This window comes from Colias croceus, chromosome 1 (assembly GCF_905220415.1).
Source record: "Colias croceus chromosome 1, ilColCroc2.1".
In the NCBI taxonomy this organism is placed as follows: domain Eukaryota; kingdom Metazoa; phylum Arthropoda; class Insecta; order Lepidoptera; family Pieridae; genus Colias; species Colias croceus.
Window position 1 is genome coordinate 5,612,153 of NC_059537.1, and position 22,079 is coordinate 5,634,231.

The 22,079-nt window shown below is 33.7% G+C and overlaps 1 protein-coding gene across 6 annotated transcripts in view; it reads right to left on the minus strand.

Annotated features, from left to right (window-relative positions):
- The window catches only part of LOC123693958, a 42,887-nt gene that overhangs the window by 15,082 nt on the left and 5,726 nt on the right, over positions 1–22,079 (minus strand). Inside the window, exons 1-9 of one of the 6 annotated variants that reach the window (XM_045639237.1) lie at positions 13,898–13,963; positions 13,473–13,719; positions 13,208–13,399; positions 12,667–12,990; positions 12,412–12,552; positions 6,363–6,691; positions 6,006–6,161; positions 3,748–3,931; positions 534–683 (exon numbers count right to left, since the gene is read on the minus strand). In XM_045639237.1, coding sequence (XP_045495193.1) covers positions 534–683; positions 3,748–3,931; positions 6,006–6,161; positions 6,363–6,450 — 578 coding nt within the window. In that variant the 5' untranslated portion in view covers positions 6,451–6,691; positions 12,412–12,552; positions 12,667–12,990; ... (1 more) ...; positions 13,473–13,719; positions 13,898–13,963. Of the gene's footprint in view, positions 1–533; positions 684–3,747; positions 3,932–6,005; positions 6,162–6,362; positions 6,692–12,404; positions 12,553–12,666; positions 12,991–13,207; positions 13,400–13,472; positions 13,720–13,897; positions 13,988–22,079 lie in introns of those variants that run through there. The other 5 variants (XM_045639267.1, XM_045639228.1, XM_045639246.1 and 2 more) reach the window with 5 other exon arrangements.

Below are 22,079 nucleotides of genomic sequence, written 5' to 3' on the forward strand. Positions count from 1 at the left end.
GTCATAATCACTGTTGATCTCCAGTGGGTAGTTCATAATATTGACTAAACACCCGACATCTAGCTGCGGCCTGATACGAATAACAATGATGTAACGTGAATTCGAAACCGCTCTATTTGTGTTTCTGGGGATATTTAAGTACAATATCGTAATTAATGCCAGTCGAATAGTACTTGTATTTTATACGTTATAATGGGTAATGATATCTTCCAGGAATCTGAGAACTTTAATTTGAAGAATATAAATTCCAAGAAGAGGTGAAAATTAAACGATTATTTCATTTAAAGTCAATGAGTCTCTCTCGTTATTTGAATAATAGGACAAATTAAAGGCGCGACGCGAAGATTTTTAAATTAAGTATCCAAATTTATACGTTCTATGAACCTAAACTTCTTTTATTTATACGATATCTGAAATAGTGGATAAATAGAGCTTTTTACCTTTGTATATCAGAATCTAAGTTTGTTAACATTAAACTCAGTGACGATTTAACTAAATACTCTCTGTAAAGAAATAATTGTACAAATCCTTACTTAAAGTCAAGAACTGAAGCTCCATGATCAGCGAAGAGCACCACAGGCGGCGTGTATCTCTCGTTGGCGCCACATAACCTGGTTTCCGCAGCCCCAGTCGCGTCCTGCACGGCACTCGCACCGCCCAGTTGCAACCAACCGCCCACGCAACTAAACAATTAGAATGAAATGTCACAGTTCAAGGAATACCCAATAATAATGTCATATTTCAAGGAATAAACAGTATGACAAGTTCATAAGTGCCAGATATATTGATATTATATTATTATATTGACAGATTCCAACCTACGTTTCTTTGGGACAGGACTTATGGCTGTTTCAATACAAATAGAATGTAAAATAGGAGCAAATACAAAAGAAATATTATACTGGTTTTAAACGAGTCGTTTATCTGTAAGCGGCACCTTGGCTTATGTTATACTTATAACACACTAGCTGTTCCGCGCGGTTTCACTCCTGTTGGCCGTAGCGTAAAGATATACAGCCTATAACCATCCTCGATAAATGGGCTATCTAACACCGAAAGCATTTCGGTGCTAAACAAACAAACAAACTATGTACCCGTTCACTCTTTCAAGCTGTTTAAACTGATAATATAGCGCATCCAAAAATAAAAGAAAAGCGAGAAAGAAAATAATAATTCTTAGCTAAGACGCTTAATATCTGCCTCATCTTATCCTATTAAACTATTATGTTCAACCTTTACTTACTATTTACATTTCTGCAAAAAAGATTAACTAAGAAATATAAAGGTATTATGCCATAATATAAACCTTTTTAATCCCTCATAAAAGTACGTTACGTCGGCGTATAATTCACTATTGACATAGCGTGTGTAGTTTAAGGTCAGGCGTCCTCAATAGTCTCATAGCCAGAGTGGATTACACGACCTTCCCAGCCACTTATTTTCTTTTGTTACTTAGCTTATTAAAAGTAGGTACCTCACCTTCTATAAGCTTCTTAGAAAATAAGACTCAAAAGAATCGTGTATCTTTTGATGTGCTGTAGACGGTTTTGCGTTTTATAAATAAGGTGTGCATGAATGTCCATGTTTGTAAGAACCACGGTTCTGATAAAAACAAAATAGAAATAGATGTAATTAAAATTTTATTAAATTAATTTGTATGTTGATGTTAGAGCTACTTGGTGTAAAGAGCTTTTCATACGCGTATTTTTATTGTTGGTTGCGATATTCGTTGTTTGATAAATTATGCCATTTTGTTACAATTATAAATTCCCTGTGTTGTTAATTGTTATATTGTTAATATTGCACTTGAGTTGAGTCTGAGTTTATCTCCCATTATTAAGAATGTCAACAAGAAATATAAAGTTAAAGATGCATAAGTTGAACTCGTATTTAGTATAGTTTCCGAGTTGAATCCCAGCAAATCAAGATAAGCATGAAAGTGTAGCTTAGCTAGTGAACATAAGATAGCAGACTTAGCAAACTTACTGCTATGGATTGAGGTAATAAGACTACTTATTTATTCGTGAGCCCACTTACACTGGTTAGAGAAAACGGTTGCGATAGTTAAGGAGTTTATGGTTCGGGCGTAACTTATAACGTAGTGGAATTTGTTTAACGAGATATTTCTACTATGAATATGTAGAATCACAGACTAATAATAATACCTATACTACGTGTAGCATAAACTAAATGTTGTATGCATAAAAAAAACTTACTTTATTATAAAATAGCTATTATAATTGAATTTTATAAAGCAACTGACGTGTTTAAAATCCTTTGTCTCTTTTTTTTGTTTTAAGTTTTCAATAGCAAGTAACTCTACTTTTTCATCCAAATCAATATCATTAGGTATTTATTTAAAAAAAGAACCATGTAACCTATAAGTATAGGTACCATCATAAAAAGTAGTGCATCAAGCATTTTGCTATATGCATCCGATATTTTATTTGAAATTCAAAGGCATGGCAATGTGACACGGAAGACGAGAAGCTAAAGGTCAGGGACTTACATTGAGTCGAGGATAAGTTAAGCGGCGTGCCTTATCAACAGATCAAGGGGAATGGACAACAGGCTCTTAGAATCGTTATAGGAATATAGGGTAAATGTTAAAGCATTCGCAGAATTGATTTCTCATACAACTGAGTTAATATTTACTTTTATTTCAATAACATTATTTTTACTAACTAATTTGAAATGGTATCAAAAATCAATGAGTATCATATGGAGAGTAATCTCAAGATTCCTCTACCCTTTTTAACTCTTTTACTAGGTAATTCTAAGTATTATCATATATATTTCGTTTTTCATTTAAAATATTAATAATTACAATAGTAATTAGATTACGCCGATCGTCTCAATAAAATACTACATGTAGGATAAATTATATAATGGCAAAAAAGGAATTAAAAATGTGTTTGACTTAACAATTTATTCATCTTCAGCACCGTATTTGCAAACAAGAAACGACGAGGGTCGCATTACGACATATTCAATTTGACGGGACATTGATTACAAGTAGTATCTGCGGGATTCTAGGGTTCTCTTATAATTCCGTCCACTCCACGCTTGTTTTACAATCTCTTACAGATGGACATAAATTGATTTGACAGAAACCAGTAAGTAGGCACTCACTTCAAAATTAGGTCTCATTAAAATACACGATCAATCCTTAAAAAAAGTATGATGAAATCACAGCTTTATATAATAGAAAATGGAAAACTCAATAGACATAAAATATAACGTAGAAAATAAAACGCTGTAGATTTAATCCTAGAGCTATACGTAGTATATTATTATTAGTCTGTGCTAGAGCTTTTTTCTACGATAAACTACACACAGTAACACATGTGACTTGTTTTAATAATTAACTAATGGGATAATTCTTCATCAATCCTACATTATCACGCCTTAATATAAAAAAAATTTCTAACATATACGCTAGAAAAGTAGATTCATTTGAACGCCTCGGTAACACCTACACCGTAAGCGCCTTGTTATTATAATATAAAATTATTATTTTTGACGTGACAACGTCTTATAATTCGATAAAGCCGGCTGCACGCACGAAAAAACATGACTCATGCGGCGTTACCTCGCTCTGAGGCGTTCCATGTAAGGCTTGGCTTGCGAGCGAGAGCGCGGAACGAGTGACAAAGAAGCACAATCGGACGTTGTCACGTTCAACTATCGTCAGTAAACCGACTTTACAGACAACCAATTTTTTTTCCTTTCAATAAAAGTACTTACCTAGTACCATTAAATCTTCCCACAGAAACCAGCCTGTATATTTGAATCTCGACCCGCTGCCCTGCATCAGGTTGCAGGAGGTACGAGCACGCACCAGGCCCTTCGATGGATGGCGACTTGATTTGTCCAAAGGTTTTACCCGACTTGCTCTTCAGAATACGGGAATCGATTGTGATGTTGCACACTATGAAAAAATAATCGATAGTTAATGCGAATACATTGAAAAACATCATGTAGGTAGTAAAAATGTAATAGATTTTCAATTAATGTTCCTAACTTTGATTAGAAACTAATAAAACTGACCATGTTATTATATTCAGATCGTGTCGGCTACTCACTATAAAATCATTCAAAGTTATTCGAACTTAAGTTAAAATCAGCTTTACAACGATATCACGTAAAGTCCGTTAGGCAAAGATCAGACATGGAGAGCGCATAAATGGATTTTCTGCACTGTATGTGATAAATCCCAAATCAGCTAACGTATCATTTATCGCTGTTTAGTATAAAAGTGCTATCTTTGCTTTTAATGCTTTTAACGATATTGGACGTAAAAATTATCGAAGATTTTTAGGCACATTCGACTTTTCGCAGAGCTGCTACAAAGTGCAAAAATAGAAAACAAAACTTAGATATCATTTCTAATGGAATATATTTATAATACAAGAAAATTGTCAGCACTTCTTTTCACATCACAAAAAAAACACTTAATTAATAACCTCAATATTCATGCTGCATAAACCATATCGTTTGTGGAAGCATAATATTAAGTTTCTGATAATGTTATTAATATCCTGCAAAATATTCATACAATATTATATTAAAGTAATTCGCCCGTATGTAATTTTTCGCATACAAATTTCCGTATTTAATTAGCTTGGAAGGATGAGTAATTTTTTATCTGTTTGAGATTTTACCTTTTCAATACGAAATACTTTTATACGTAATAAAGTAGAGCCATTTTAATAGGCAACATTTGACAGTTCAACAAAATTCAACAACGTAACCTAGTAACGACGACATAGAATAACATGATATTTCGTTTTGTTAGAACTGCACATTTGCTTAACTTTTTTCAATTATGATTACATATTTATAATAATAATGACCGATACAAGTAATTTTAAGATTTCATTTTACTGATAAACCATACTAAACATAATAAACAATTTCTGAATTGAAGAACTGACGTCACTACAATTTTGTGTCAATAAACCTTTTTTCTTTTTAAATACCAGAGACGTTACTCTAAAAATCGAAATCTGACATCTAGAATCGAATGCATTGATTACTTGTGAATAAAAATCATCATAAATTAATAAATTCGATTGACAAATGTTTCAAATCCGTATCGATTAATTCACTTTAATCGATGTTTTTAAGCAGTTTACCTCTCTTCGAAGATAAAATTGATAGACGTCAAATGTTGCCTATTAAATTGGCTCGACTATATTGTTATTGATCCAGCGCTATAAAAACTACGTAGATAAAGTAAACTTGATCAATAGTTTATATATCCGCGTTCCATGTATTTTGATCAAATCATATTTTCGTTCGTACTTTCTAGTCCAACCATTTACCATTCAAATCAACTTATAACTTTGGAACTTTCTTTCTTGGCTTTTATTATGATGATGATATTATCAGGGCATTGGTTGAAGTGTTGTTGTAAGTTTTATATTCTGATTTAAAGTATATTTCTCTCTTCAGAGAACCTATGGACTATGATTTTGTCATTACTGATATTGAGTGTGAGCTAGAGTTGGGTTTATAAGTTTGGCAAACTCCATCTCAATAATGACTTCATTCACGAAAGATCATCAATATTCGATAACATCGACAACGTTAGGAGGGCAATTATTCTAATGAATACAGAGGGAAGTTTGAAAATGTTCCATAATTCCATTAAAATACGTTTTTTCCGGAAAGTGATTTCCTAGAAATAAGAACAACAAGTTTATGTCTAAATCTTTGCAAAATACCTCACACACGTGTAACAACAATGAAAAAACAAGGTAGCTGTGAAATGTTAATTTCGTACATTTCTATTTTCTATAGGTTTTTAATTTCCACTTTATGTTTACATATAAGAGACTTTTTAACGGATTTTAAACACTCATTATAATATTATGGTTTCGAACACTTTACAGCGATAATGGTAATGGAGAGATTAAAATCCGCAAGACTTTGATACTCGCGAAAAATCGCCCACATGAACATGTTCTAGAACATTCTGTTATTTTTTACAAAACACCTACTATTGGAACAGTACTGCTCCAGGCCGCACTGCGCGCAGCGTGTGGGCGCTACATCGCCGCACGGGCACGCGCCGTCGCGCACGCAGCACGCGCACTCCTCGCCGCCGCCCGCGCACGCGCACCCTGTCGACGTCTGTGTCCAGAGGTCCACTTGGCCTGTTTGCAATTACGTATTTTGTAATTGGATGGTTAAATTACGTTAAATTTATTTTGCAAGGAAATTATTTTTAAGCTGTTTTATTCAACCAAATAAGATTAGGTAGTTATAGATGAGAAAAGTAGAAGAAAGTGATTAGAGGAAGTGAAAATAAATTTAATCTAAGAAGAGCAGAGAAAAGAAGCATAGCAAGCACATACTGCTACCGTCAAGAAAAATAGGTGTCCAAGCGATTTGAGCCGTAACAGCATAGACGACGGCTAGCAGCAAGGCCACCGGCTGCCGCATGGTGCGCGCGGGCAGTCACCGCGCACGCGCCGCCTCGCGCCCGCCTCGCCTTCGCATTGGCGCACGACTCACACCCGAACAAAAAAATAAAAAACCGAAGATGCCTCGATACGCATGACTGACTTCAACCTCTAAAGCTTTTATTGTTACAACGGAGCTAGTTTATCGAGGTTTTATTACAAATCTTTCCGATCTTCCTCTTTCCATTTGATTTCGTTTCGCATTTCGGCCGGCGCGTTGTCTGAAACAAAGTAATATTCCCGTTATTGGCGAATCTTATATTTATTGCATACTGTTTTTTGCAGTCGACTTCTCATATTTTCTTGTGTTATGGTTGGGACTTATTTAAAAGAAAATAACTCTTGTCTTTACACAGCCTTCACATATCCACATCACAGATAATAAGTAGGTACTATAACAGGTTACTATACCTACTAAATCCGCATAATAAACTTGATAGTAAATAGAATCTTAGATTTTGAAAATTATGCATACAGTCTGAACGGAACAAAAAAATTATAGATATTATACTATACATTACATTATTCACCCTTATTTAGAAAATTTTAATCTAATGGCCTTTACCTAACAAGTGAAAGATTTCTATGAAAACCGAGATTAAAACTTATTATGGCGCTTAAAAGTATAAAAACACATAGTATACAAATACAAAGTAGCAGTAAATTGCATTAAATCTATATAAGTAAAGCATAACTCGATTGCAAATATCAAGTTTCCACAAAAATTAACAGGATCAAAACAATAAGGATAGTCGCAACTTGAACATAAAACCAACGAAGGTGAGAAGACCTGCGCTCTACAAAATTTTACCGCCTTAAAAATCGATATCAAGTAATTGGGAAATTCCACAAGAAAATTCGGACTTTTAGTAGCCGGTTCACAAATATATAAGGGAAATAAACTTTGCGCAGATTTAAGATGCTAAGTGAGCAAATTGGATCTTTATTACACACTTTTAATTTTAATTTGAAGTGTATTTTGTAAATGTTCAATGCTTAGGGCTTAGGGCTAGTTACAGAGCTAAGTTTATATTGAGTTACTGTTAATTCATGTGTTATTTTTACTTCTCTAATCTGTGAAGTGGTGATTGAAATCTGAGGTTAAAACACAGTAGAATATACCTATTTATAAATCCATACCACACCCCGGACACTCCATACAAAAGTATCGTTTTGACAGTCACACTGTAGAGACTGCAAATGTGTGTGTTAACGCTTTATGGTTGGCACATTTGTGACTAGCGTAAAAAAAAATTCGCGTTTTTCTGATGAAATACATCCGTAAACAGCACAATATCTAACCATTTTCTACGAAAAACGATAATCACAAATCCAAAATAATAAAATTACTTTAAGTCAATTTGATTAATGTTGTCAATCTTCGTTGCGTATCGTCCTTGCAGAAAAATGCGGACCATTTTTAGGCTGATCGTGCGGGGTGAGGTAAGTGTTTAATTTTGGCGGGAGGTGGAGAGTGTCCGTTCTGTAGCGTTGTGAAAATGCCGCCTGTAAAATGCGGCATTTGCATGAACTTGAGCAATTAGAATACATTTTTTAAATGATAGTTGTTATACTATAATAACGTGTTAACGTTATTCGACGAATAAATTTTAAAAATATATGGAACTGATTTGCACAAATAATTGTTAAAATTGTAGAGTCAGTTTACTTTATGGCATGTTAATTTATTCAGATTTGATTATTTGGGTTTCAGATCTTTTGCAATGCAATTACAAATTTGATGCCTCCTACGTGTTTTTACCCGACTACGGCAAAGTAAAAGGAGGGTTATAATTTTGACAGGCTATGTATGTATGTATGTATGTATGTATGTATGTATGTATGTTCATCTGTTCCCTCGTAACGTCTAAACTACTTATCAGAATTTGACAAATGACATATCATTAGAAGCGTCTTAATTGTCCGCTGGTTATAGGCTATATAGGGTTTCACAAAATCTAATGTGGCGTCCTCTATCGGACAAAAGATACAAAGTAAAAAAATAAAGTTAAGATAAATATCCCGTGTTTGGTATCATTTGAAAGCGCTTTCCTTGTACATTTTGAATATATATATATTACTAGCATTTGCTCGTGACTTTACCTGTATTCATGGGCTGATTGCATATAATTCACATCTTTTCGTCCATAGCTTCTTTATTAGTTCATCAGTTTAACTTTTGTTAATGTTATGCCCTCAAATACACTTTAACACCAAAATAGTACAAATAATATAAAGTGAAAAAACTAAAACCCAACTACGACAATAACCGGCGCTGAAAAAGTATAAAACAAGATTTCAGAATACTGAACTGAACAAAGTTGCTAATGTAGTTGCAAGTAAATGGACACAGTAGACTCTACCAAGATGCCTTCGTTGTAAATTGACAATAATGTCATACAATACTATTCTGAAGTATGCAATATTCCACTATGTAAAGATAAATTTTCATGTTTGGAAAGGCGTAGTCACACGTTGTTGAAGTGCTACGGTAGATAGGTATATTATGTAACGTGTGACTACGCCTTTCCAAACATGAAAATTTATCTTTACATAGTGGAAAATTGCATACTTCAGAATAGTATTGTATGACATTATTGTCAATTTACAACGAAGGCATCTTGGTAGAGTCTACTGTGTCCATTTACTTGCAACTACATTAGCAACTTTGTTCAGTTCAGTATTCTGAAATCTTGTTTTATACTCTTTCAGCGCCGGTTATTGTCGTAGTTGGGTTTTAGTTTTTTCACTTTATATTATTAAAGACTATGATTAATTATTTTCACACTACACAATACCTTGCGCCAGCAGGTTTATAAACTTTCTATAACAATTGTTAATAATAATTGAACTTTTGTTGCTTAGACTGCTTAGTAAAATACAATGTAAAAGTTCAGCTTCAATATTAAATTCCGTTAATTATACATAGTGTATGCTAAATTCCTTACATATTTTCGTACATACTGAATTTTAGCGAATTATTGTCCAAGCGTGACCATGCATATGAATAGCTTCTTTATATTCTTATAGGAAGTTGAATGTTTCGAAATCTGTTGAGCTCTTTTAATAATATTAAATAAACATTACTAGTATTCTTTAATATAATATAGGGATGATCCTAATTGTTGCCTGAAAATTTTAAATCGACACAATTTCTATCAATTCATTCAGATTCAGAATTCATTCAAATTCAGAATTTATTTTTTAAAGACTCGCCCCAGGTGTAGACAAATCTAACAAACCAAAATATTAAAATCCGTTCAGCTGTTCTTGAGTGTTGAGACTAATACGACTTTCATTTTTACAAAATATACCAAAATAGATCGTTATTCGATCTATTTTGGAATATTTTGTAAAAATAAACAACAATATAATTCACAAAACTATCTTTTACGAAATAAAAAAAAAATAAAAGCAAATAAAGAGTTTAATAATAATATAGCCGCCACATTGTTTAGAGTTACATTGTATGCAAACAAACGAACAATTTAAAACCAAACATCGCGCATGGATTAGCATCAACAACAATGAAAATAACAGTTGTTTGGAAGCACACTCCTCGCCGGTACGCAATCTCCGTAATGGGGGCACGAGCTGCACGCGTGACAGCCGTTCATGCCACATTCATTTTTCTTTTTCTCGAAATGGTAGCAACAGTTACCCTGAACAAAAAAAAAACAATTAGACTCGTCAGGTACTTAGTTACAGGAGTAACTAAGAATCTTGCGCCTCCAAGACGGGAATGATCACATTTAATATGAATTAATCATAAATACGAATGTAAAGTTCCATCAAGACTCCACAAACTCCGCGAAGCGACAATAAACTACTTATTTGCATAAGCAGTCAAGTTCCTCAACTCGAATCTCGTAAATTAATTAACTTTGCAGGTAAAAAATCCTAAGACGAAATTCCTATCTCGGAACTTTTCGTGTTTCGAGCTACTGCGCTTTCTGTTAATTACTGAAGAGGTTGGAAAGTTTAAATTCCGTTATCCAATCTACATAAATAGCGAAAAAATCTAATTATTTACGTTTTAATAATGATTCTGTAAACTGTAATATTTTCCGTGCGTGTTTCGGTTAAAAAGAGAAATTGTTATTGATATCTATTACTAGTCGAAAGAAGCAAATAGCCGACTCTGTTGTGCTAGATTTGGGATTAAATAAGCGCTTTAAAATTTCCGTTTTGTTTCGAAACGTTAAGTGTTATTACAAAGACATTATTCTAAGGGCAAATGATGAAATTTATAAATATTTTATCATATTTTCTTGAAAATGCTTAGTATGTAGACGGTTACTACCACAGTTACTACCAATAATAACCTTGACAGATACATAGCACGTAGTAATTGTATTCTCTTTGTACATAGCTGTCAAAGACACGTTTGGCATGTAACGGGTTGGCTGTGGATTTTCATAAAAAATATCTGTTTATCATATTTTCTCAATGTTATCTCGATAAAAGAGTAACACTTATAATAATTAAAAACAGCGCGATAATATTAATTCGTAAGTCATTATTTCTACAGAAGACCAAAAAGAAAATGATGTGTGTTATAATTAATAGAAATTGACACCGACTGCAGAAATTCAATACAATCTAGCTGATAAGAAATTTAAAACGAAATAACTACTAAGATATTTCTTAGTAGGTAATAGGTAAAACGAGTTTATATAGTTGAATTCATTATTATACACTTGCATTTACTACCCGTTTAGAATGCATTTAAAAATAATAACTATATTGTTATTATTCAAGTAGAAATATCTATGATTCGTTATAGACTAGGTACCTCTACGCCAAAGAATATTATATTTTCTACGCTTTATTTTTCGAACCGACTATTAGCTTACCAAATTAAGGGTTAAACGCTTCCATAATAATCTCTATTATATTCCTAAACCCCTAAACGTATTAATTCTAAATTAATTTGACTGGATAGGTATATACGCGTTGATTACTTAAGCTCAGGCGCCGTTGTATTTAAGATAGATTGGCTGAGTCGTGAATAGTTGGATTATTGGGACCAATCACGAAAAGCCGTATCTTCATCCCGGGTCGGAAATAAATCCCCAGCAGAACCCGACCGGCGCTGGGCGAATAAACATTGCGGCGAGTGAGCGCGATCGATGGCAAAAACTCTAAACAAGCAAGCAACCCAAAACGGGTCATTATTTTAACCATTAACGTCTCAATTAGTCAAAGCTTGAGCTGTGACCTTTCAAAAATATACATATTAATGAAATACTGATCGGGTCAATCCGGAATTCAAATGCTTCGGGCATTAAAAGCATGTTTAATTGAGATGTAAATAATATAATAGATATTTCAAGTAGGTACTGTTGAAAGAACTTTCAAATGTATCCTTGAAGTTATTATAATTTACTAGCGGTCCGCCCCGGCTTCGCCCGTGGTACATGTTAACGTTTTCTCTACATAAAAACCATCCTCGTACTTCAAGGAATATAATAAAAAAAGAATTATCGAAATCGGTTCAGCCGTTCTCGAGTTATGGAATTACAACGAAAAGTGGCATTGATTTTTATATATTAGATATTAAAACTAGTGCCTAATTACCTAACATTTTTATGCTTTCATAGCTGTTATCATTGGCTTGTTTCATTTTTCCGCTCTGTAATAATGAAATCGAATTTCACCTCAGCGTCACCGACGGCGTTTATTCGGCTTTTTGCTTCGGCCTCGTCAAAGGATATTGCGTGGGAATTGATTCAGGTGGCGGCCCTTTAGTAGAATATTAATTTCTTATAAAAAAACCTCCTATATCGTTTCAAATTACGGTGTTCCCTTTGAACATGTGAGAGTAGGTATAGATTTAACATTTTGAAATATACCGTGACTAGATTCTAGAATTTTCTTTTAGTGGAAGGAAGATTAGGATTTCTGCTTTATAAGTTATTATAATTAACTAACACGATACCCGCTCATCTTCAGACACGTATCGATGTATTTCTTGTTCCGAATCCGCACAAAACGAAGAAGCAACAAATGGTTTACGTCGAGGTCTACAACCTACGGCCACTTCGCAAGCCCGGCGCGTAAGAACTGTGGGCTGGTTCACCTGAAACAAAAAGAAATATATTTCAAAATTACAATGAAAATATCTTGCAGACATAAAAACAGCGTCTATGAAAAAATATTATTTTATATGTGATAACTATACTCTATTTAGTACCTATTCAACGAAATCGATTATCCAAACTTAGCACTGCACCCGATAACACATATTTGGTTGCTATCAATTAATTCAGTCATCTAAAATATCTTCAAGAGAAACTTCTATAGGCTTCTTTTTTAATATTCTACAGCCCAATTCAGACTTTTCCATCTTGGGTACTTTTACGGGATCATTAATTTTCACAGGATTCGTACAAACATCGCACTCTATGGAGACATCACGGGGGCATTTCGTAAGAAAGTTAGTTGCACCTAAGAGTTTTGAGTGTTCCTGGTCTTGCATTCCATTCCTCTTGAACGCAGACACGGGAAGTTTTTGCACCTGCAACCGACAGTGGCAATTTAATCATTATAGACATTCTCATTCCGTTTTATTGAGTGAGAGTTTATATTTTGTACACAGTTTTCATCTGTTATGACATCCATTTTGTATCATTTATTAAAATACACTTTATAAAATATTATCAAAAGCATGCCTACAATTCATTACTCACTGCCATAACGCGGTTGCAAGTGACAAAATTGATTAATTAACGCACCCAATCGGTTCAACTCTTCTTAGGCACTATGGCAGAAAGTTTCTTCGCGGGTTTGACAGCTATAGCAAATGGATAGTCACTCCATTGCGCATTACGCCAACATTTTCTAATATATGATATCCCACCACTTTCTACAAACTTTTGATCTTGTAGTCCATTTCGCTTGAGTGCGGAGGAGGGCATGGGGTGAACCTGTCGGGTGATGTTTCTAGGGTGACAAATTTATGTAAATCGTTTTGAGATAAACATGCGATTTCGTGCGTACATTTTTCGTGTTATTAAGTTAATTGTTTCCTTTCTTTCTTCTTTTTAATGGGTAATACTTCTTGAGTAATTTTAGGAAATATTCTACGGATGGGTTCAACTGCAGTGAATACTGAACAATCGTTGCACTGTCCACCAGCGCAAAGGTATCGAATAGCTCCTCTATAACCGTGAATTTGATCCTGTAATCCATTTCGGCAATACGCGGATACTGGTAACCTACCGTGACGAGACGGCTTGTATTGCTCCTGAAACCAACAACAGAATTTACATAAACAATATGTGTCGTTGGTTTCAGGAATCATCTAAAAGATAATAGGACAAAAATTTTGTCGGAATGCGCTTTATATGGTTCAAATGTAAACCACATTCGAGATATTTGGAACGCATCCAAAAAGAATATGCTACATAAGTACATGTACTCACAATGCGGCCATCTTCATAGCGGTAACAGGGTATAACATATTTCGTTTTGACAGGTTTGCATGTAGGATGCTTGCAAGCTGGGCAACAATGATGTGGAGAACAATCCCGTTGATATGATTCCTTCTTTTGTTTACTGCATCCCTTTTTCGATTGTTCGCAACAATCATCGTCAATGCAGGGTGGAGGTCGCCTAGGTTTCTTTTCACAGCAGTATACAACTTGGCCCTTAGGGCATCGGGGCAAACAAGGGTAACAAAAAGCTGGCGACTCGCAACACGGCGACGAATCACAGGGAGCCACAAGAATAGGTGTCACTTGATAATCTCCACATTCATCGTAACAGCAAGCCATTTTTAGATTTTGTCTTTACTGTTTTTAACTAAAATTTTTCATAATAACGCCAAAAATATTTTTATTTTATAATAAGTTAATTTTCAGACACAACCGTAATTTTTACATTTAAAAATTTTCTTCTCTTATAGTTTTTTTAGTACCAGCCATGTTTTGTTCTCGTTTAAATCAAAAAGTTTGCATATAATATATTAATATTTATTTACATATAATAATTTTTATTTTTATTTAATAAGAGGATAATACAGGATAAAATACACCCGTAATTTCCAGTTTGTATCTTCTGTATTTAACCTCAATAATAGATTATTTATTGCAAATTATACGAGTGAAAGAGTGATCTTTTGGGTAGTTAAAGTCTAAAGATATGAAAGTTTTCCGTCTTTGAACATAAAATATAACAAACTTATTTCCATAATATATTAGAACAAGTTGTGATATAGATGTGGAATTTAGAAAGCTTTAGGAAGCACTCGCAAACATTTGCAGGCGTCGCATCCTTGTCGCCGCCAGTTCGAAAATGCAATTTTCCCAATGCAAATCGAAAACTACAGACAGATTTAATGCCTTTTACTTGCCGATTCCGTTCATCATTTCCGGACAGAATTGGAGAAGGCCACATCTGTGGTAGGTCAACTTTTATTACTTTATAATGTCATATACTTTGGATAAATTTGCATTTTATGACGAGAAATGGAATCCGAGATTTCATTTATTGTACCACTGATTTTGCAACGTCTCATATAAAAATCGATTTAGGCAAGGCTGGCGGAAAAAGCTTTTTCTTTTAAAGCCTCATATAAACATGTAGGATTGTTGGGAGATAGAAAAGGATTGTGAAATTGAAATATTTCACCTCTATCCGGTGTTTGTCGGCACGGCTCCATATTTGAGTAACAATGTTTTTGAAATCGCTTCCACGTTAAATATTCGATCCGGCTCAATCGTACGAGCAGTGAGTGCTCCCAGTGCGTTTTGTTTATATTACTAGACCCGCGGGAGCAAACAGCACTTGGTTCCCGAAATGCCACTCCTCCCATGTCTCCGACACGCTTTACACTTTCCGAGTTACTACACTTAGGAAATTTTCCGTTGGTATTGTTTTCTTTAAACTCGATATTTCTGTATTTTTAACTTTGGGTGTGCTGAAAATCGCTGATATTTTACTCAGGTTGGTAAAAAAAACTATTGAGGTAAAATTAAAGCTCACAAATAGACAGGCTATGTGGAGTGGAATAAGACATATTTTTATTTTAATCATTTATGTTTGGCTTAGAATATTATCAAATTAAAATTCTTATCTTTTCTCTCGATGCCTCAATTAAATAGATTCATTTAACATTCATTAATTATTTTCAGAATTGTAAAGATTAATTCATATCATTATATTAAAGAACATGAGACATATCGATGTTTGCGACCAATTAGAATGCTTTACTTTTGTTCGAAACAAATCTTGCCATTATTTTCTTCCATTTTGTTGTTTACATTCCGAAAAACGAAGCTAGAAATGTATTTCTCGTTCCTATCGATATGTGTTCCTAACGATTCTATTGAGATTCAGGAAATAGTGTGATATAAAGGAAAGAGCGTCCATACAAATGTATTTATATATGACGGTACTTTTGTCAAAGAACTCGGGTCTTGCGGTGATTTACGAGCAATTCCACAAAGAGCAGAATTATACAACACTACTTGGAGCCACATTCATCTCTGAAATATATAAATATATTCATTTATGTCATTTATGTCAGCTTTTAATTAAATGCTAATTTTGGTAAAAATAATTTCCACAATCCTAATAATTTTACCATTTTTGGACGATTCTTTTAAATAGTGAAGGCAAAATTCATTCCACGAAACCACATCTTCTCATCTCATCTCCCGTTGAATTTTATCATTCATTTCAGTACGTCGCAATTATAAAATGCTCTTTTTATAATCAGCTATTCATATTATGAGCATGAGTAAAAGTTGCTCATTATATAATTTACAATAACTAAATTTTATAAATAAGTAATGACAAAAATTGCTCCTGTTTTTGATGTTTCTATTAACAGAGCACATGTTTATTATCCTACTTCCGTTATCCTACTATCGTTGAGAATACAACTACAAGTCAGATTCTTGCATCGGATTTTCCGTTCTCCTTTAACTTTTAATATTTTTAAATAAGTGCACGTAATGTGTCGAGTATGCCATTACTGAAAATGTTTCCAAACAGGACGGAAGGGGAGACGAGCTACAAAACCTTACAAGTAGCTATGAAACAGGAATATACCGTACACTTTCTTCGCGTTCAGGATAATATAACGGTTTACGGACGATCGAATAGCATGGAAATGGGTCGAGGAATATAAAATTCTATGGGCCTGGGAAACGATACGGTATTGTAACGAGCGACGTCATTTGTCAATAGCAGCAAGATTTAGTGTCCGCTTTATAACACGTCGTCCCCGCGGCGCGGAAGGATCGCGCCATCATCTGTAATAACCCAAATAACTTGAGACCGAACACATTAGCCGAGCCAGATATTCACGTAACGAACTTTTTGAAATAATATAAAAGGCACGTCTCTTTTACGCACACACGTACATGGAGTTTTATGTTTTCCGTTTACAAATTGAACAATATACGCTCCCTGAAACAACAAACGTAAACAAAATTGAAATTTTCGTGATAACGTATCGAATAACGCGAAGAGTGTATATGAAAATAAAGGACACTGATTGCCAGAAATCCCCAAAATTGAACCGCATTTAAATTTCGACAGCAGGCGTCCAATCTGTGCAGCGATAATTCACTTTCAATAAAAAGGGCCTGTCAAAACAAGTGCCGCATAAAGAGCCTATATTTGTTGTGCAATTTCCATTGCTTTTTGTTTTAATAATGCTGGATTGTATAATGTAAATGACCAATATCAGATGATAAATTTTTAGATGTGTTTTTGTAACTTTTACGAAACTCCTTTGGGTAGGTAATATTATTCTTAAGAATTTCTTATATCTATAATAATAAACAAGATATTATCAAGCATTGTATTATAAAGGAACAGGATCATTTAATCACAAGCACAATTATGTGGTAAACACGTGTGTTGGTAACATTATTCTGAAATTTAAGGTAAAGTTATTTCATTCTGTTTTCGTATGGTAATTTATAATACGCGTGTAAAATATTATTATGTTTTCTGGAGCGCGTAATAAAACTCGTCGCGAAGTGCTGTATATTCACGTAGCTTAGTGGAAGTGAGGTAAATGGTAAACAAAAAAGGGTTTTACGAGTAAGCAGGCTGACCCTCAATTGTCGAAAAACACAGTGCAAACAAGAAAGATTTATGTCTTCGGAAAGGTTTTCTATATTGGGAGTGGTTTTTCTTTTTCGCTAATTGCATTTTTCGCTCATTTGTTCATGATAAATTATAGGTGTTTTAACGCGTTTTTGTTTTTGGGTTTAGTAAATGTTTTCATTATAAAAGTACTAATTGTTATGAAATGTACGCAAAAAGTATAGCGTTCCCAGTTAATTTTTCAATAGCTGTAATGATTTCTATACGTTGTTGGTTGTAATATCCTACACTAAACGTACTCATTTGTTCGCAGACCACAAACGCTCGTAAAATTGCCACTGTTTTTATAACTTTCTTTACGCAAATCCTAACCTTATGGACTGTAATGAAAGCTTCGCTCGTTATTGCCGCATTTTCACTTAAATTGCTTGCGCCTAATGTAGCCACCATCAAATTTAACGTTCTAGAGGTGTCATAAAATGTGCGACTATTCCTATTTTGATGAACGTATCATAGAGTTCCGTATGACTCGAGGCGTTAATATTCATGAGTAATTTATCGTTTAAATAACGAGTCGGGTAAAAAAATATTATGCTATTATAAAAATAAGTGCTTAAGTAGTTCATAATAAAAATATGATACTATATAAAGATTGAAGAAAGGCAGCGAATAGTAAAGAAACAGAGCACTTCAAAGCTTCACTAACAGATATCAATATATGTGGCTCCACTAATGTTGGTCGTAGCGTGATGATATATAGCCTATAGCCTTCCTCGATAAATGCTATGTAACACCGAAAGAATTTTTCAAATCGGACCAGTAGTTCCCGAGATTAGCGCGTTCAAACAAACTCTTCAGCTTTATAATATTATAAGCTGTGCTCCGCGGTTTCACCCGCATTGCTCCAGCCGTGTTGGTCTTAACGAGATGATACATATCTTAAGGCCTTCCTCGAAAAATGGGCTATCTAACACCGAAAGAATTTTTCAAATTGGACAAGTAGTTCCTGAGATTAGCGCGTTCAAACAAACAAACTCATCAGCTTTAATATCGCTATATTATAGTATAGATATATAATATAGATTTACGTTTATCTTTTAATATATATAAATCTCGTGTCACAATGTTTGTCCTCAATGGACTCCTAAACCACTTCAACATCATCATTATAAAATTCGCACACCATGTGCAGTTCGATCCAACTTGAGACATAGGTTAGTTTTTATGAAAAAAGCGTAAACATGTAGGTACCACGGGCGAAGCCGGGGCGAACCGCTAGTATTCTTATAAATAAGTAAAGTTCTGATGGTTAAGACTTGTCAATACACATTAAAGTGCTAATGATGGCAAAATATTAGCATTCTTAAATGACTTCTCAACAATAAGAAAACCACTTTGCTCAATAAAGAGGGGATACATAAAACAGGCGATAAGCAATCTAATATTTTAAGCAGCACAATTGGGCGGTTTGTAAACAAATTACGCACGCGCGGTTAAACGAATTTTTCCTAAATAAGAAATAACAAAACATTCGCAAATTTATTCTTCCGTAGGGCAAAAAAGCCCTTAGTTAGAGAGCAACATAGACTTTTGAATTTACGTATTTTTCGAAGAGAAATAAATAAAAATTGAAAGCAATACCATTATATTGGTGAATTTGATAAGAATAAATTACTTTTTATTGCCATTGCTATATTTTATACTAGTGGTCCGCCCCGGCTTCGCCCGTGGTACATATTTCGCAATAAAAGGTAGCCTATGTCCTTTCTCGGGTATCAAAATATCTCCATACCAAATTTCATGCAAATTGGTTCAGTAGTTTAGGCGTGATTGAGTAACAGACAGACAGACAGAGTTACTTTCGCATTTATAATATTAGTATGGATTTGTTATGACCAGCTCGCTCTCCGCGGCATCGTTTGTGTACCGATCTACTTGTATGTTTTATAAGCCCTCAAATGTGTATTCAAAATGTTTATCATTACTTTAATTTTAATTAGCACTGATATTCGTTATTTCATCCGATAAAAGGATGTGCCAAGCCGTGCGTCAAAACATAATGGTAAATACATGAATCATATTATTATACCTTACGTTAATTAATATTGCCTACCGCCGTAAATAATATGATATCATACAGTATTCTTGAACAAATGAGGAATATTAAATCACATAGGCATATACGTTGCCATGACTCCAAACACTTAAGCCTCAAATAAAGCTCGTGAGAATCTTTGTAGTATCAAGTATGAGTACTTACCTATATTAGGTATGTATGCTAATATTAATTTGCTAGAAATGCCGTGCCTTCATCCTTAGACCAATTTGTATCTAATCATTAATTTACCTTTCTTTTGTCAGAATTTTCTTTGAAGAGAGAAATTTTTTAACTTTATGTAATCAATTTTTCTTCTGTCGCTTTCGAAGAAAATTTAACTACTGCGATGGAGCACATTTGAACATTTATAGTATAAATTGTCTACCGTTCACAAAAATTACAACAGAAAAAATCAAGAACATTTATTGTCACAATGCATCACCCCTAATTTAAGAAAACCCTTAAGGATGAGGAGCTGTTCACTCTAAACTTGGAGAGCCCTCAGGAATCGGTACAGAAGGGACGAAGGCTTCTTCGCATTGTAAATAATTAATGAATACCTACTGAAGTTCTATGTAAAATTATCTCTATTCAAGAGCACAGCAATTGGGCGGATCATTAGATCCGCGATATAAGTCTAAATAATAAACTTGCATATTATCTGTATGGGTTCCCATGCAGATATAAGTATCATACTTATATCTGCATGGGAGAGATTTATCGTCGATATTTTTTTGTTACGTTTTATTCTTTACTATTAACATTTGAACATCATTTCTAATTTGGTTAAAACTTATCGATAGCCATAATAAAAAAAAACGTTACAAAAATTAACTAGCTTCAACCACTTTATGTTTGAAACCGCGTAATTATTTGCAGTTATTAAATCCAATGCGTCGGTATAGTCGGCCAATGCATGTTTGACATACTAATTAATCTGTAGGTAATATTATCATGCGGAAATTTGACTAACATCATCATCTAGTATTGCTCGCTAACGCCAGTAATAGATAACAAGAGAGCATGTATTAGATTAATATGCTAATAACGTGATATCGCCGGTGTGGCTTCAAATGTAATAAAATATATCTGAACAGTTAAATTATAATAAATAGTATATTCATGGAATAAGGAACTAGTTTTGGATTGTACCCACAGAGACTATGGAGATGACTGATTGATTGAGTGCATTAGATATTTTGCCTTTTAAAAATACCGATTTCATTAATATTAACAAGTTATCTTTGAATTAAAATAGTCATTGAAAAAACTGAAGTTTTGACAAGGTTAAACTAAGGCTAAAACTTATTTATTTAATTGCATTGAACTTCTATTCATTCTATTAATAAATAGGTTTGATAACACGCTTAGATTAGAGCACGCTTGACCTCTAAAAACATTAAACTTTAGTTTGATCATAATTTATTTCCCGCTTTCTTCAAAATATAATTCCAAGTTGAGTAAAATGCTATCAAATGATAGTCTCTTTCCAGCATTCTTATTCATAATAATTAGTATATAATTCTACCTTCATCGTTAAAGCTTAGCTTTGAAGCAACCTTCCTTTAGAAAAACGCAAAGACTGTGAACATTATTTCCTGCATGTTTTTATTCAGCTTTACATTTTCCCTACGGCTTTAGGTAATCAAATCTTTTAAGTTGAACGCAGTTTCTAGTGTTTAAATGAATTTTAGAAAAGTATTTTACGTATTATAATGTGAGTTAAGACAAATCAGCATAACATTAAAATGCTATTAAACTTGTATGACTGTTCGGTTATGAACCAAAAATTAAAGAGGAATTAGAGAGCATAACAATGAGACTACGTAAATCTCCTTAAATTTGATGTGTTTTGTAAATTAACAATACTAACCCATTTAGTGATTATTTCAGAAATCAACTTCAAATTTCTCATACGAATCCGTCCCCTGTTATTCTAAGTGATATCCAAAAGCTAATCTTAATCATAACCTACATATACTCAAATATCCATAACGTTTAAATAATAGTATCTAAATGGGAAATAATACTTTATTCAGTAGTATTCAATTTAAAAAGAAATCGTAGCGTCTTACAGCAACAGAAAACCGAGATATCTAGCACATCTCCACGAAAGGTTTTTATACAGACTCTCGGTATGTGTCTTACAATAGCAATCTGGCTTCCACTTTTCTTTTCTCGTTTGTCTCATATTATACGAATGTTTTTACGCGATGCGTGAATATTACAACTGTTTACGAACTTATTTTCTCTTTCATGTCTAATTTTTAACGAGAAATGAAAAACTTTGCATGATGATATAAATAAATGCTTGCAATGTCTGTAATTTTGATAAATAGTATAATTTTAATAAATAAATAAAAATCGTTTATTTAGAAACAATACATACAAACAAAAACAATTTAGACACGACGATCGCCTCAACTAGGAATATACCTGTGCTA